The sequence below is a fragment of the Ruditapes philippinarum genome, unplaced genomic scaffold, assembly GCF_026571515.1.
Source record: "Ruditapes philippinarum isolate M1 unplaced genomic scaffold, ASM2657151v2 ctg829_1_1_1_1, whole genome shotgun sequence".
NCBI lineage: Eukaryota > Metazoa > Mollusca > Bivalvia > Venerida > Veneridae > Ruditapes > Ruditapes philippinarum.
In genome coordinates, this window is record NW_026862014.1 from 64582 (window position 1) to 83608 (window position 19027).

General features: G+C 31.8%; 1 protein-coding gene across 1 annotated transcript; it reads right to left on the reverse strand.

Annotated features, from left to right (window-relative positions):
- Positions 1 to 6728: 6728 nt before the first annotated feature.
- Positions 6729 to 10730, reverse strand: LOC132717665 (uncharacterized). The gene is made up of 4 exons (XM_060701186.1): positions 10590 to 10730; positions 9968 to 10113; positions 7620 to 7865; positions 6729 to 7102 (listed from the first exon to the last, which is right to left on the reverse strand). Exons 2-4 carry the CDS (start codon positions 10080 to 10082, stop codon positions 6882 to 6884), a joined length of 582 nt encoding a protein of 193 aa, XP_060557169.1. The 5' UTR covers positions 10083 to 10113; positions 10590 to 10730; the 3' UTR covers positions 6729 to 6881.
- Positions 10731 to 19027: the final 8297 nt, after the last annotated feature.

The window sequence follows — 19027 nt, forward strand, 5'->3', positions numbered from 1 at the left end:
TTTACATTATCGACTATGCCCTAACCGTAAAATACGTTATTCAAATTATATTGCTTTATAATGTTTTCATCGTATTTTTTTTTTTTTGAAGGTGGACATTTAGTGTGTTTATAAACGCAAACAATTGTAGTGTAATGGTGAGATCGTTCACGTTAAGAGTCTGCGATTGTGAAAAATTTTAGCGGAGTATTCATGTTGGCTTTAATTTATCTCATCATCCTTTGATATATAATTTTTTGATTTATTTGGGTAAAAGTTGAAAATTAAAATGTTTATACAAGGTTGCAACAAACATACATTTTATTTAGTTCTTATCTTATATTATTATATTATTCTTAGAAGTATGGTTTTATTAAAATTATCAGCTAATTTTTGCATTCATATTACATTGATATAAATTTGCATCCGTATTGTAAGCTATGTCAATGAATTCAATGATTTTGTAATTTTCCTTGTGAGCTAGTGAAGAAGCGTAGGTAATCTAGGTAGAGAACTTTCTAAACCATTGTGGAGAAGAAGAACAAGAAGTTTAGTTGGGTTCAAAAGATATACATGTACTAGGCTTTTTCAAAATTATGTACAAACCAAATCTAACTGGGTCAGTATTTTAATGTAATTTTGATGTTTATATTGCTTCTGATAAATCGCTCTTTTCAGATTTTGAAATATCCTGTTAAATATAATGGCAATGACACCGCCATGTGTAAACAATATTTATGTTTATAGATAAACAAAAAGAATAGCGTATTCGAGTTTACTTGCTGATATAATACTATTGACATTCATAAATCATCGTAGGTATCGAGCCTTGTCGTGGATTCAACAAATGTCTTTACTTTGAAATGCTTCATTTATAAGCTGCCACAATTAATTTCATTATAATTATGCGGTTCGTGGCTTGTTGTCTATAGACATGTTCTCGCTGCATTGAATACTATCACAAAGAAATCCGTTCTTAATTGGAACATATCAGAATACAAAGATAACTCCGATTATTTTTCATTTAGATATAATATCACTTTGTTGTTTTAATTTTACACATATCTAAAGAAGGATGCATGAGACGACATTTTCCTTGTCTATTTTAATGATGAGAAGAGAAAGTGTAATTGTAATTATTTTACAAACATTATACTTTTATAATGCTATAGATCAGAGTCTCTTTAATTGTTTTAATTCATTTTGATTTCTAATAATTACGACTGTAATCACCAGATGGCCGTATTTTATTTTGCTAATTTATCGTAACTAATTTGCACTTTTTACCGTGGGTGAAACATCAACATAAATTTTATTCCAATGTATGTTGGTGGTCACATTATGTGTAATAGTTACTTTGCAATAATTGACTGCGTGTACTTTCTTAAAACAGCTAATTCGGACGACATTCATTGAATATTTTGAAGTTAAACTTTAGATTCAATTAAAGGTGGATCTATATGAATGGTCACATTGATCACTCTCGAAATATTGGTTCTGTTCGATTACGTTCGATTTGATACTGATAAATATTATGCTAAAAAGATTCAACAAATTTGGAATGGTTAACCAATCGTAATAGTTGTGGTTCATTTTCAAATATTGTTTGTAACATAATTGTATAACGCAAAGTCGATAAACCAAAAATGTGCCTTATCATTTATTTCTCTCCGAATTTACTTGCATTTATTTCTAGTTTTTATCAGTATTGACTGATTTTTATAACAGGAACGTAACGTGATGCTCAATACAAGTTCAAACGTGTCGATCAGATAATCGGCAATAATCGGCTATAGTATTTTTCCATTGATAAACCGTAAAGTGCATGTTTGTATAGACTCGTTTATGAAATCGTACCTTTTTGTTTCTATCGTTTTGTAGCACTGTATACCTTAACATCCGCAAATCTAGTTTAGTTATCACATAGAAGTAAATTTGTATATACAATTCAAATACTAACATTAGCTGATTGTTTTCGGTTGCGATTTGGACTATAAGCTTCAAAACTTGGATATTGGTAGTATTTCTGATGTTTGTACTGGAAGCATATTTGATTTATTAGAAGAACATACCACCACAATTTGAGGCATATCACTAAGCGTCAAAAAAAATTTTCCGTTGAATATATGACCGTTTTGTTCTTTTGATTGCACGGTATAAACAAAGCGGAGGACTCCATGATCGACAGTTCTTAACGCCCTCTGGAGGGAAATGTCTTGTTTTTTGAAATCAGTGGTAATGTAGATATTGTGTCTGTATGTCTGTATCACTTTAATACATCGAGAAACTTGAAAACGTTTAAAGCTCTTTTCAAATGGACATTGAACGGTTTTATTTATTATTATTTTACTTTTTATGCAACAAAGTTTGATTGACAGTTCCCTTTTATTTTGCACATAATTACCATCATAGTTCGTGGTAAAAATAGTTTCACTTTAAATTTTCCTCATTTGTTCGTAACATCAATTTCAGTCAAGACTGAACAAATGTTTACAGTAAACTTATAGCGAACACGGTTAAGGGGCCAGTTACACAGACGGTCGGTCCCAAATCGGTCATTTAATTTTAAATTTACTCGCTGTTATGATCGGTTGTCATGCGTGATTTTTTTCTGGTTTTCTGTGTAAACGGCCATCGGTGACAGAAAGCAAACTCAAACGGGGTTGGGTCGATGATTAAAATGCTGAAATACTATCGGTTTTCATCGTTTGTAAATCGGAGCTAAATCGGGTGTAACGCTCATTAATCGGTGTTTGATAGCTAGTCATCAGTGGTTAAACACTTTCCGTCAGATATGGCCGGTGATTCATATTTGGTTATCTTTGTCCGATCGGCGATATCGGTGATTAAGAGCTTGCATATAGGTTGCTGTCGGTTATTTGTAAAATATTTTCACCGATTGAGAATTTTAAACATGTTTAAAATTCCCAATCGGTAATTTGTCACCGATGAAACTTATCTTTCCCCAATAGCAGTTGATAGGTGGAAAACAGGTGACCAATAGGTGATATCGGTGTTAAATACGTTGTCATCGGTTCACTACATAATTTGGCTAAAAAAACCAACCGATCAATCACCGATGGCTCTGTGTAACTGGGGTGTTATAGCGAACTGCCGGTTATATAGAACAATTTACTTTAGCCCGAATTTTGCCCTTCCTTATTTAATATAAAAAATATACGGTTAAAGCCAACACGGTAATAAGGAATTTTTGGTTATAAGGAACTCATTTTAAGTCCCAAATTAGTTAAAAGTACAGAAAATTTCACTTTTATAACGATCTTCAAAATATCGGTTATTCGTAAATAGATCCTGCATTTTCAACTGCACGGATTAAAACTCAGCTGAATGCACCGTTTATAAATTAATGCAGCTGAGAAAATGAATTTGTATAGTAGTACGTAACAAGTTAAATGTTGATGCTGCACATCAAAGACACCGCCAAATGATGTGAACAGTCAATCAGCATTGAAAATCGTTCTCTATTACGGTTGCATATCAGAAGCACAAATCAACTATTTCTCCATGTTCTTGGTATGTGCTGGTTGTTTTAAAGTAATGTTGCATATTTTATATATATAAGTAGAACCTTATGCATAAATTCACAAAGAAATGCCAGGTCTGAAATTCTGAAATTGTTGTCTGTTGCGAGAAACGTCTGGTCGAATCAAAATAAATTAGAAAACAAATAAAATTGAAATGATTGGTATATTTAAAATAAATTCAAGACAATATGTGCCGAGAATATACCCATATAATTATTGGTACGGATTGCATAATGTTCGAATGATTTTGAGGATAAACTGTTCTGCAGTGATCTCCCCTTACATACTGTAGCGTAACCGGTTTGTTGTACTTTCCTAACGATTGAGAGAGAACCGCCTCTCTGATAGTGGGCGTGGTTTAGACTTATCTTGTAATTTAATGATTCGACAAGTGATATTGATCAAAGATGTCCTCGTTCTCTTCTACCCTGTCAACGAAGATTTAATGCTAGCATATGGAGCATAATATCAAATTTAAAATGAAAATTTAAGGCTGAGCCGAACTTCAACAGAGACGATACAGATGAAGTGAGTGACACTGCCTCAGTCGTCACCTCTCTCAATGGTTAAATTATAGAACGCTCGACTATAGACTGGCTCATTGGCACGTTATTTATAATGTAGATAAAATTAGATAATGATAAAAAGAATACGATATTCACACATAGCACTATCAATTCAGCCAAAAGTTTATTCTAATCCCTTAAAGCTCTTTGACATGTTGTACATCAGAAAAGCTATTTTTATAAGAGTGTGATTTGTTAAAACAAATACCAATACACAAAATCAAGTCTATATATATTTTCCCCATTGATGTATGGACAAATGCATATCTACTAGACGCCGCTTACAGGCGGCGTCTAATAGAGGATATTTTTTGCATGAGTTCTTGTCTCCAAGATAAAACGGTTACAAAATGTTTTCCTTCTATTCTATTATTTTTTTTCTTTAATAGATTTTCTCGAGTAAAATAATTATGATCATTTATAATTGGTTTGCAACATTATCATGAATGCTTGCTTATCCATTGAAAACTACACAGCACGCTTGATTGAAATGAAAAGAAATCTATATCTTTCATAAGTTAAAGTCACCCTTAAAATATAATAGAAGATATTAAATTTAAAAAGAAAGGAAAAATCGAATATCTTGTTTGTTCTTCATCATGAAAAGAAAACAGAAAGCACTGTGTTTTGAAAAAAGTATGATATTTTATGAGTAATTGAGAAGGGGAGTGAAACTTATGATGAAATACCAAATGATTTTCAAATTCCAAAAAGTGCACTCTCGGATATAGTGTCTAAAAAGAAATAAATGACTATTTTTTCTTAATCAAATGCTCTTCAAAATGGAGCACAATGGTAAACAATCAGTTCGTTATATGTAAATCTGTTTTTCAAAACTGATTTCGTCTATCCTTATAGATCCATGTAATAATGTTGCACTATTACAAAGTTGTGTCAAAATATATCTTCACTTGTTGTCGAGGAATTTTATTCTTATAGTATAGTATATTTAACAAAGATGTTATCGTCTAAATAATTTCTAAATCAGTAACATCGACCTTTTCTCTATGTCCTTTTTTCATTCTAGGCAATACAATTAAAATGTTCAAACTTACAGCTCATCAAATCTAAACAATAAAGACTTTCTAAAACAATAAGAGCATTTGTATAGTAGCGCATCAATGTATAATTTAGATTTTTCCTCCGCTTTCATTACTTAACCAATATGTTTGGATGATTATGATGTTGTATCTTTGAAAAATATGCAAACATTAACAAATCTTCAAACAAATCAATTGTATTGATAATATGAAAACGGAAAAGATAATATTAAGTTTACGAGATACTTATAAAAAAAATCACCACATGGTGCTAGTTTGATGACGATGTAAAAGGAGCTTTTGGAGTCTAAAAGATATAAGAACTCTTATAGTTTGTTTTTAGCTCACCTGTCACAGAGTGACAGGGTGAGCTTTTGTGATCGCTTTTCGTCCGGCGTCCGTCCGTCCGGCGTCCGTCCGTTAGTCCGTAAACTTTTACTTTAAATGACATCTCCTCATAAACCACTAAGCCAATTTCATCCAAACTTCACAGGAATGTTCCTTTGGTGGTCACCTTTAAAAATTGTTCAAAGAATTAAATTCCATGCAGAACTCTGGTTGCCATGGCAACCAATAGAAAAAACTTTAAATATCTTCTTTTAAAAAACCCAAAGAGCTAGAGCTTAGATATTTGGCATGAAACATCTTCTAGTGAGTGTCTACAAAGTTTGTTCAAATAAAAGCCCTGGGGTCAAAATTGGCCCCGCCCCAGGGGGTCATTGATTTTCCCTATATGCATATAGTAAAAACTTAAAAAATCTTCTTTTAAAGAACTCAAAGAGCTAGAGCTAAGATATTTAGCATGAAACATCTTCTAGTGAGTGTCTACAAAGTTTGTTCAAATAAAAGCCCTGGGGTCAAAATTGGCCCCGCCCCGGGGGGTCATTGATTTTCCTTATATGTGTATAGCAAAACCTAAAAATCTTCTTTGAAAAAACCCAAATAGTTAGAGTTTAGATATTAAGCATGAAACATGTTCTGGTAAGTGTCTACAAAGTTTGTTCAAATAAAAGCCCTGGGGCCAAAACTGGCCCCGCCCCAGAGGGTCATTGATTTTAACTATATGTGTATAGGAAAAACTTAAAAATCTTCTTTTAAAAAACCCATTGTGCTACAGCTTAGATGTTTAGCATAAAACATCTTTTTATGGGTGTCTACCAAGTTTGTTCAAATAAAAGCCCTTGGGTTAAAATTGGCCCTGCCAGGGGGGGGGGAGATCATTGTTTTTCATTACATTTGTGTATAGCAAAAAAACTTAACATCATGAAACATCTCATGGGTGTCTTCCAAGTTTGTTAAAAAAAAGCCCTGGGGTTTAAACCGGCCCCACTCCGGGGGCCTATATACAGGTGAGCGACCTCAGGGCCATGATGGCCCTCTTGTTGATTTTGTAAGCTTAATTTAAGTCTCTTTTCTAGTTTTCAGAATTATGGAATTATATGCATTGTCACGAACTGTGTGCAGGTAAGTTTCACCAAAAAGCAACTCAGAGACACTATGTTTTAGCAATATAAAAAGAAGCAAACGAAATAACAAAATACTGATTTATTGTTTTCATACGACCACTTGATAGTCCGTAAAAACGTTTTACCAAAATCAGCTAAAAATTACATAAAATACGATACTTACAATAATTGATATGTTTTATAATCAAACAAGTCTATGTTTATGTTTTTCTCTCTTCAAATTATAAACTTGATACATAAGTTATAAACGATATTATCGACATGCTAGTAAAAAAAAGAATAACTTTATTTGTTTCCTGCAAAATCGAATAAAAACTTGTGTAACTTTCTCCTGGCAGTTTCATTCATGTCACATTGATATAAATTTGCATCCGTATTGTAAGCAATGTCAATGAATTCAATGTTCTTGTACTTATCCTTGTGGGCTAGTTTAGAAGCTGTGGACAATCTAGGTAGAGAACTTTCTAAACCAGTGTGGAGAAGAAGAACAACAAATTGTTTCGTCCCTGAAATTAATATTAACCTATGAATTTATGTTGGCTAAACAGACTTGAACAATATGTATGTTAATTTTACATAAGACAACAATCAGTTTGATAGATGGAATCGTAATCTATTTTGGATAGCCATGGCATTAAGAATGAAAAAAAAGAAAGAATATACCGTGGTAGAAACGTAGCAATATTTTAATAACCCACTATTTAAAGTCATCTATAAATATACATTTAATTTAAAATACTGAGTCTGAATCATCCCTTTATTTTGCATTGAACGGTGAAATATAAAAATATCTAGAATCGGTCTTTTTACAATTTTGTATTATGTTTGTTTTTTAACGCTGCAAGCTCATGAATAACATACTAAAACATATTAGCAGTAAACAGTTAAACATACCCTGTTAAAGATATTACTTTTGGCTCCTTTATCACGATAACTCATTTCAGAATTGAATTAGAAGTTTCTTTGTGGACATGTCTTGGAATTAAGTTTGAATTTCAAAACAAAATAAGACAATACACTTACGAATTCCATGTATTGCAAAGTCAATGTCCGGTTCGAACCGTGAAGATATTGGGCAAACAGCAACAAGAGGAACCTCCTTGAGTAATTCTCCAATATCATAGCAAAAATTACAATTGTATGAAATTTCCTTGCATAAAGATGAGATTGCTGAACGAAATTTGTCAGTCGTTGGTGTAATTACGGGTATAAAAATCTGTACAGTCTTTGAACGCAGCCCTTCCTTGTTTGTCAGTTTTTTTCTTACAACTGAAATAACGGAAAATGCTTATATTGTAAATATAATTGGACATTTTTATGTCTGTAAAACCTTAACCATTTAAACTGTCGACCAGGCGTTTAGGTGAGACACTTTTTTTAATCAGCCACAGAAGTTCTCCCAGTTTTTTTTTTATTCCATTCTAAGTTGACCGAATCCATGACTGGAAATCATAACGATGTGTTTTTTATGAATATTTTAACCTTATAAGTACTAGCGAGACAATAATCTTTAAGGTTCAAACTCATTTCAAATTAAAGCAAAGAGTTATTAGAAAATCTGTCACTAACAGAAAAGTGGTGACAAGGACAGGACATGACTATCAATGAACTATCAAATCATGCCTCCGATATTCTGATATGAACCTAACATTTGGGCTTGTGAGCTATGGTTTTCAATACATGTCAACTTAATAAGGAGGATATTTATGCCTCATTATTTCAAAGTCCACCCATGAATGAAAAGCTTAGCACAAAATAAGACAAGCTATTCATAATTATCAAGTTTATTTAAATATATTTCAAAATATTGTAAAAACAATCCAGGAACGACAAAATTGTTGACCGAACACAACATCGATGCACTTTTATGAAAAAAATCAAATCATGACTTTGGAAAACAAGTTAGACGAGGGCCTGATTCATGCGCGGAACACATCGTCATTATATCCAACACATGTCTGCATTATACGTTTTAAATCCATCTAAGAATTGAATTTTGGAATAGATGACCGGGCATAAATGACACAGTTATGGACCGGACACAGCTCTGGTGGAATGACAGAAGGACGGACGGACAGATGGAAGGAGGGACGGATGAAGGGAAGGATACTACAAACACTATATGTCATGCCATTTTGGGCAACATAAAATGAAAACCATAATGTTCATGATCACTTATGTTTTAAACCATGGGAATACAATATAATCAATATAGAACGGTTTCACGCTATAAATTGTGATTTTATAGTATCCAATTTGAAAAGTGGATACCTAAGGCCCTGTCAGATTAGACCGCGCTTTTACTTTGCACATGTTAAATTAAACAAAGCACCAGGAGATCACCAAATAAAAATTAATACTTTTGATGACATTGGTTTACGACGTCTTCTAGGCAATAATAGCGTTGCTTCGGAGCTTTGACGGCGTTGTCATGCATTCTTACGGAGTTTAAATTGGCAATTATCTGCATTCGAACTGCGCTACAACGGCGTTATATGCGATTCCACTGCGCTTTCACGGCGTTCACACGGCGCTCCCGCGGCACTCACACTGCGGTGAAGACGTGCTTCGTACATTAGTTGTTTATTCTATTCCAGACGAACAAAAGTAGTAAGACCATGCCAGCTTAAATGGTTGGAAAGGGTAAAAGTCTATGGAAATTGGAAATGCAATTACAGACAAGGCCCTCGTCATCCATGGTTAAAAAGATATTTATTTGCAATCGCGTTTAATATATACTGTTATTTAAGATGACTCGCCTGGAGAGCGCTTTGCTCCTCGTGACAGCGCCATAAAGTCGCAATAGAGCGCTTTAGAAAAATAAAGCTCCAAAAAAGCGCCATAAACACGCAGTAAAAGCGCAGTAGTGAAGCCGCACAATCTGCGTACCACCGCCGTTGCTTACCGCAACGTTCAGTCGGTGATACTTTTGTTCTCTCAATGCGCTCCTGGTGCAATGAATGACATGCTACTTAGTTGGTGCGACGCCTTTACTGTAATCTCATTGCGCCATTATCAGAACGCCGAGTGACGGCCTTTACTTTTGGCATGTTTGCAGCCTCACTACGCTCAGCCTGGCTTTCTGAATTTTCTTTGAACGCCGATAGAACGCCGCCAAGGTGTGACAGAGTTTGTATAAATTAAAGTTATAATATCCATCTAACAAATTAGAGCAGCCAAAATGAGACACAGATAGCATTATTTATATATCTTTTCTAGAAGACTACACTTGAAAAAAATCAAACGTTTCAAAAAATAGTCATTATCTTTTTAGCTGTTTATGGTAAAAGGTGTACATTTAAAAAATGAAAATGTTAGAGGAAAGAAAATTTCATCGGACACAAACATGTTTAATATTTCCATTAACTTACAATAAATAGCAACTGCGATCACCGCAACCATACTAAATCCCTTCAAACAGCAATAGCTGGAACCGTTCGACATTGTTGTTTCTTGATTTAATTCTGGTAGGTGATTTTCATCCATAACGCAATTTTGATATTCCGTGTACTGTTTACTAAAATTGATATTTAAGTTTGAACATTAAAATATATAATTCGGATAAAAAAGATCTTTTTAATATTTCAAGATATTAATCATTATGAAAATAATGCATAACATATCTAATAATAATAATGCAATTAAATGTTGAACCACAATATGAAGGAAAACAATTAGTAACAGAAAGGATAAATCGATCATAATAAAATATAAAATGAAACTAATTTGTATTGGCAAACATCATCTGGATGGTCTTTTGAATAAGGAATCATTATACCAATATCACACACAAAGAAAAATAGCAAATTGAAAAATCTGACTTCGCTAGACAACTTTAAGAAAGCACGCATTTAAAATTACTAAAGTACATGTTTATAAAACGGTTCTTGTTACAAAAACTGATTTATATTGATTATCTTATCATCTTCTGTATTTGTGTTTTCATTTTTTAAACGAATTGTCATTATAGAGTACTTAACGTATCTTACTTACCTGTAAAAACAGATTCTTTACCAACCATATATTTTACACTTTAGCAAATATAACTTTGTTCTTAACGTAACATAACGGTAATATAATGAAGCATTACAATCGCGTGTAAAAGCATTTAGACAGTCGTCTGTATAAATATGCAATTCTATTTTAAGCAATATTGATCCATACTTAGTGAATAACAAAAGGCAATCGGTTTGAAGGACGCGTTACGGATTATTAATGCATGACATAACGCTATATGTTTTAATGCAAAATTGACAAAACAAACTCTTTGATTTACTATCCCGATAAAGTAATGGACTTCAAAGAAAATCGTCGTAGGTTCGATGGAAGTTCAAACAGTACAATTTTTAAACGTACTATTGAATCATGTGTACTTCAATTATGTGTGCACGAAAATCAAACATTTCACCGTTTACCAAATACTCATGTCACATTACAATACATTAACGTAACACAAGAAGGGTTCTGCCAATGATTCATGTGTCTTGGGGTAAACAATACAGATGCTGACCAAACGCCCTCTAGAGCGGTTATTTATCCAATAATTCGCACTAATGAGAATTTCAAAATAAGGTTTCCTACTTTTTTAAGCCCCCGGGCATATAGTAATTTAACCGTCCGTCCGTCCGTCTGTCCGTATAAACCAGAGTTACATTATGGGGTTTGGTCTATTGTTCTCATAACAATAGATGTCTTTGATGTCATTCATTCCGTTTCTCTTGTGGGGTTATTTTATGCATTGTGGAGTTAAAAAGAACAAAACAAATAACAAAAGAAAACCCCATAATGTAGCTCTGGTAAGAACGTCCGTCCGTCCGTCCGTCCATCCGAGCAAATATATTGGGTTTAGGGGCTATATAACAGTAAAGAGAACAAAAGAGAACAATAGGTTCATTCCGTGATCAAAGGGTTTAGGGGCTAGTAGCCCTTAAGAAAACAAAGAAAATAACAAAGAAAATAGCTCCTAAAGAACGTCCGTCCGTCTGTCCGTACAAGGTTTACCTAGAACGGCAAGTTGGATTTTTCTTATGTTCTACCTGTACCAATGGCTTCTTAGTTTATACACTTACTAATCAATACAGAGTACATGATCTGGTGAAGTTACATAACTATGGCTTCCATATTTATCAAGTTATTGCCCTTTTTAGCACTTAGAAAATAAATAATGGTTAACCTAAAACGGCAAGTTGGAAATATCTTAAGTTCTATCTATACTAATGGCTTCATAAGTTCCACACTTACTCATGATATTGCCAAGTTATATAACTGTGTCATCCATATTTCCCTGATATCTCACTTTTTTCACTTTGAAAATAGGGCCTTGTCTGGTTAACCTATTCTGGCAAGTTGGATTTATCGTAAATTTCTCTTACTTGCTTAATTTATTTAATGATATCTTGCATATTTGGTAGGTGGATACCTTTAAGGTCACTAATTTTTTGTGGAGTAAGTGGTCTCTAGGGTCAAGGTCACTGGTTTAGAAAATAAATTTAAACATTTTTGCTCATACAGCCTTTATTTTTTGGTGGATGTCTTTCAATTTTGCTACAAACATGCCAAGGGAAGTCCTCCTTCTTTGGGTATAGTAAGGGGTCATTTGGGTCAAGGAAAATGTCACCAATGTCAAGGTCTCCAATGTTGAAAATAGATTTTTACATTTTTACAGGTGTATTAACCATATTCTATAGACAGATGTCATTTATAACTGATAGGAACATAATATTTGACGCAGTTAGTGGTCAATTGGGTCAAGGTCACCAGTGCTAAATAGACTTTAACACATTTGCTCATACAGCCTTTATTTATTGACAGATATATTTTATATTGGGTAGGAAGATAACTTACATGATATTCATCCTTTTGTTTGGGGTAGGGATTAGTGGGTCAAGGTCACTTGTGCTAAAAATAGATTTTTACACTTTTGCCAATACAGGCTTTATTTATTGACAGGTGTATTTCATATTTGATAGGAAGATAACTTGCATGGTATTCATCCTTTTCATTGAGTTATGGATCAGTGTGTCAAGGTCACTAGTGCTAAAAGTAGATTTTTACACTTTTGCCCATACAGCCTTCATTTATTGAAAGATATATTTCATATTTGGTAGGAAGATAACTTGCATGTAATTCTTACTTTGAAGGGAGTTAGGGGTCAGTTGGGTCAAGGTCACAAGTGCTAAAAATAGATGTTTACACTTTTGCCCATACATACTTTATTTATTGACAGATTTATTTCATATTTGGTTGGAAGATAACTTGCATGGTATTCTTCCTTTGGATGGAGTTAGGGGTCAGTTTGATCAAGGTCATCAATGCTGAAAATAAATTTTAACATGTTTGCCCATACAGCCTTTATTTATTAACAGGTGTATTTCATATTTGGTAGGAAGATAACTTGCATGATATTCTATAGGTGTCAGTGGGTCAAGGTCAAGGGTGCCAAGTACAGATTTCTTACATTTATAAATATTTGATAAAGTTGAATATCTATCACTTCACAAGTCATAGCAATGACTTGGCAACTTATATATTTCACAATTACAGAATGCCATGACTCTGTCAAGCTATATAACTAGTGTTTACAATTTTTGGCAATGTTTCTGTCCATAACTGAGTGAATGGGTAAACATTTTTTGAAATATTGCTACTGACAAGAATCGGAGCCGGGGGCATTTGTGTTTAACAAACACGTTCTTGTTGGTTTTTTTGGAATCGTCAGCAATGGAAATTTATATTCATTCAAGCAGTAAAAAAATATTTCCCGTTTTTCGTTGTAATAAACATCATATTTTATTCAAAGGCAATTGATCATATCGATATTCATTATGATTTTCGAAAAATTTTAGAGTGTCATTGAATGTTCGACTTGCATTGTTTTGAAAAATATTTTAATCTTGTTAAAAATGGATAAGGTTACAATGTTATTTAAAAATAATGTAAATGTATATACTTTGCTTTATCATATCTTCAAAAGCTTGTAATTAATCATTATTTGTGACCATAACTTGTTCAACTGATTGGTCTAATCTCTAATTAAGATATCGGAGTTGTAACGGGATCTATGTTCAATTGTGTCGTTCTTTTACGTCAAACTTGTTTAAGCAGAAATAATAAGTTGTTTTCCTATGATATCTTATCCATATGGGTAACGGGTCAGTTGTTACAGATTGAGTTAATACCGATTGTATTTGTATGAATAGAAATTCACCGATTGTATATGAATGAAATAAGGTTATAAATGTTACTCGATAATTGTGCAATGTATTGTAATGCTTTATAACTATAAAAATGTGTATTTAAATGATTGCAAAATTCAATGTAAACATTTAAAAACATTGTTAAAATACAAATGATATATTTGACATCAAGCCCGATCTATTTATTTCCTTTTCATTTACAGGAAACACCATTTTAGACATATGTTTTAAAATAATTATCAATTTCATTACTTAATTGATATATTTAATGTGATGGTGTTATTATTTTATCTCAATTAAATGGGTCACTAGGAAATACTTTAAATATTGTCGAAAACCTACTAAAATTACATTTTTTGGCCTCTGGTATATGTTATTAGGATTAATATTCTGTGGTTGATGCCAACATGTTGAGATGTAAATGAAATACATGATTAAAGTGGTTCCCAAAAAGAAGTAAGTTTTAAAATGAAATACAATAGGTCGTCTGATCTTCAAGAAGGTTTTCCATGGCAAATTCCATTGTGTTATAGCGCACTTAACACAACATTGTATAAACAATAAAAATACAATGGAAATAACGAAATAAACTTTCTTTTGAAACAGTATCTTGTATTGTTTTAATTTAATTGGGTTTCTCTTATTTTGTCGTCTTAGTTATGTTTCAAACCTAACTGAATATGAGTATATGTCACTAAATAATGTGATGAAATGTATAAGTTGTGATGTATTGACTCGTGTCAAGCAGTAAAATTTACATAGGGTCAACTTGATCCTGTAAAAACAATTGTGGAATTTTAAAATTTCTTAAACCCTAAGGATAATGAGTTAAAGGGTCTTAATAATAATATAAATGACTTATTCAATTATAAAGTATCAAATCTTAATTTGTGCTTGATCGTTGAAAAGGGCAATTTAGAAAAGTAAGCATAATTCTGGAAACATGTTCGCAAACTAATCTGCTATAAATAGTCAGCAAAATTTAATATATCAAGTTTGAAGCGAAACATTTTTCACGTTTGTTTTTATTTTTTGAGAAAAGGGCAAATATTGCAAGTAAAGAAGGGGAATAATTTAGCATTAATAGCTTATATTAATCGATATCATACATTATCTGCCCCTTAGAAAGAGATTTCAAATTTAATTGTGAAAAACGTTTTATTTTGTTGTGTTGGGCTTCCTTTAGGGTTTCTGTTTTTCTCTATTTTAGTGAATATTTTTGATACTTTTTGACAAATGATCCTTTAAAAGAATTAAATTAAGAAATCTGAAATGCAAAAAGGGCATAACTGAGAAAAAATAACTGATAGAGTTATCTGCCGTGTTAAAATGCATTTAAACAAATACAAATTAAACAAAGTTTGCAGTAGGTTACTTTGACAGAATTCGAGAAACTGACTTTAGAAACAGAGAATGAATAAAAAGGGTTATAATTTTGCATATGTGAAATATAGGATTATTTGCATTTCAAAAAGTGGTGCTACATTTGATAATGTTCTTGTTCACCAAGTTTAAAGTGTATAGCTTTTTATGAAATATGGATCTAACATAAAGGTATATCATGTCAAAAATTCTTCGAAATTCGAAACGGAGGCAAAACCTAGTATATTAAACAACACAAACTAAGAACAAGTAAAAAAATCACCATGTGGCAAAAAAAAAAAAAAAAATACAAGTAACAATATATTTTTTTCGCCATTCATTCAATACATCTGTTATATTCATTAATCACATTGCATACGCTTGAAAACATGATAGGCATATTTTTAGCATATTTTAGCATGCTTTTTTCCAATGCACGACCAGCACACTTTTGCCAAAGCTTCACAGTGATATGAAAAAAAAACATTATTATTAAAAACAACACAAAGATACTTATATCGATCCACCGTTTCGAGGATATTTTCACCTACGTTGAAACTATAAATGTCAAATGTAATATTACAAAAAGGGGTTACTCTAATCAGTTTTCGCTATTAACTCAATAGCAAAATTAAACAAAATAATACACATACAACAAAAACAAAAAATAAATGGCATATACAATGTACCTAAATAAAAAGACACATAATGAAGGGGTGGGCGAGTATGGTAGAATTCAAAAATTCATGAAAGCTTGTGATACAAACTGTGCAAAAAAAACAATTCTAACACTATCGGAAATTTTTCTATATAGACAAAGAAGGCCCGAAGCGTGCATTATTCTGCAACAATGCACTCGCCGTTCTTATTATCTCCCTGTGTATTTTCACATTGAGGGCGCCATTTTGTTTGAAAAATCTGATAAATAAAAACAATTTTTTGTCGAATTTTGTTGTGAAAACTATCTAGAATGATAGAAAATTGTCTAACTAAGAAAATAAATCCGAACACCAATATCTTTAATTCAGTCGTTAACGCTGTACAGACGTTTAAAGTGTTGTTTACGTGACGTCACAATGTAGCGCCAAACAGCACGTGCAAAACAATCAAAATCAAGTACGCTATTTTAACGTCGCAGACGAGTTAAGTTTTACATTTATTTCACTTTTAATAATTTGTATTTCGCTTGGAAAATTATAGAATGAAATAAAATAATCAAACAAAGTTTTATCAACGTTTTCAAAATTCGTTATTCTCAAAATGTTTCTACACACGGTAGATTTAACGACAGTTTTTTTCAACCCACTGGAACGGTCTTTAAAGAACGTTTCTATTGGAAACTCTAAGGCGAAAACAAATTTAACCGCTAAACATAAAGTCCAACTTTATAATAATAATTATATTTTTTCTTGACGTGTTAGAATGGAAATAGATATAAATTCTTCGTGCATTATTGTATAATAATGCACGTTTTTCGTTCAAATGCTTTGTAATTAATCACTCAGGCCTATCGGCCTTCGTGATTATATTACTACGCATTTGAACTCAAACCGTGCATTATTTTACAACAATGCACTCAGAATTGATATCTATTTCCTAAGTAAAACGACTAATTTATAATAACCGCGGATAAAACTGGTAAGGCATATCTAAACAAATCACCAATTTAAAAAGGGAGATCATCATGATTACTAACTAAAATAGATTTATCTAAACTATATAAACCAGGTACAGATAACAAACGTAATACAGTGTATTTTCAATCAAACATGATGATAGAAAGATAGATAACAAGTATGTGTAAATTTCGTGAATAGTATAACATTTAATTGTTGATTTTTATCATGGCTTTAATAAAATTCTTGGTTGTATATATATGACCTCAAATGGCATTTAAATATTTATCTTAAAAGTTAAGGGATACTCAGGCAAATAAATGAAAAAAATATTAAAATGATTTAATGTACTCAAATCACGCTAAAATGACATTTTCTAAAGACCCAGCATGAAATTCTGTTTAAATTTTATTTTTTTGGGGTTTGAAGGGTAAATATATCTAGATGTATTGAACGAAATTTACCGCCGACATAATCACCGAGTTTTTGTTTCTTTTCTTTTTTAAACAAGCCATGTGACTTGGACAAACCCTGTGAGTTACAATAACAGATTTTGTGGATATTGAATAATTGAAACAAGTCTACGTCATTCATTTGAAATGTTCTTTAACGTTTCTATAGTTCACTGTGGCAACTTATGTGAAATCTTAACGCTCTTACCTGACCACGCGGGTCAAGTTAGGAAACAAGCATTTTATTCTTTATAAGGAGAAAAGTGGTGTTCCTAAGACTTTCTAGTTTATTTATTTTGACATTTATAGAAAGATGAATGAAAAACTCAAAAAGAAGAATTGAAAATTTTGTCGTGTCTCCCTTTAAATGAAAAGTACGCAGCACCGCCATATATTTGTAAATAGAAAATAGTAATAAGTAATAGTTATAATGTATTAGAAGTAAAAATATCATGTGTGAGTACACACATGTATTTATTGTATGTATGTACGTACTGACATGTTTGAAAAAAGTTTATACAAATAATACCAAAAATAAGAAGATGCAATCTTATGTTTGCATACTTAGTTTATATTTTATATCAATCTTGATAAACATTTAAGATTAAATTATGAACAAAAACAAATATTTTAAAAACAGTCACATTTTTAAGAAAGAGTCTCAGACATATTCTTTTGTATTAGATATTCTGAAATGTAAGGGAAGTAATTACGAATCAAAAACATTTAAATCTTGTAAGTGTAGTGTATCCTGTTTCTTGCATCTTACTATTTTCACATATATTTTGTTTACTTTATTGACAGATTTATTGTTGACTAATGCCAATACTAATTCAAACGTGTATATACCAAAATGTGACTATGAGCTATAATGGCTTTGTCAAATGTGTATTTTGAGATTTATGAAAGAAAAAAGCTTCTTATTCATACTTACGATGACAACTCTAACCTGTTATTTATATATTTTGCAATCCATTTAAGATTTTATCAGATTTTAGATAATTATTCAATCAAAGAAATAATATTTCATATCTTTTCTAATGTTTATTCATAAATAATACCAACATTATGTTGCCTACATGAGCGTACATTTTCAAGAAACAAATTTGCGTTTTTTCTCTCTCAAAATATCACATGTCATCAAAGCTGTTTGCTACTTGTTATAAATGCAAAATGCAAACTGTGTTGACACAGGATTCAGAACGTAAATGCAAATGAATCATTGCATTTAGGTTAATGTGAATTAAGTTTAGTGTGACACAATTTAAGGCCATCTGTTTGATAACATGAAATCCACGTATAAAATGACTTATGTACTTAGGATAGAAACAGTACACAGTGACACTTTTAAAATAAGTTTATCGGATAAATACACGGAATCGGCTAGTAATTATTTTCAAAAAAGTGTGTTTATGGTCGAGTTAGTTGATATGTTGTTTATAATGATGTAAGTAGTGTTAACTTTTTCCATAAAATTATACACTTCATCAGTTGAATATTTACAATGTACGTCACATCCGGTTTGAGGTGGACCTGCATATTAATATAAACATAGTGAGGGTTATACCAAGGAAATTACCGATAAATTTACAAGTATGATATGAAAAATAAGTTTACCTTTAAAACTAGTTTAGTTATTTAAGTTGTTATACATGATCAAATTTCAGATCTATTTAAATTGACTTGTGCGTATAATGGCCACTGAATGAATCAAAATAAGAACATGATACATTGGTCTCGAGATAACGTTTTTATCTTTTTATATACACTACCATAAAATTATTTTATCTTTACTTTAGATTTTA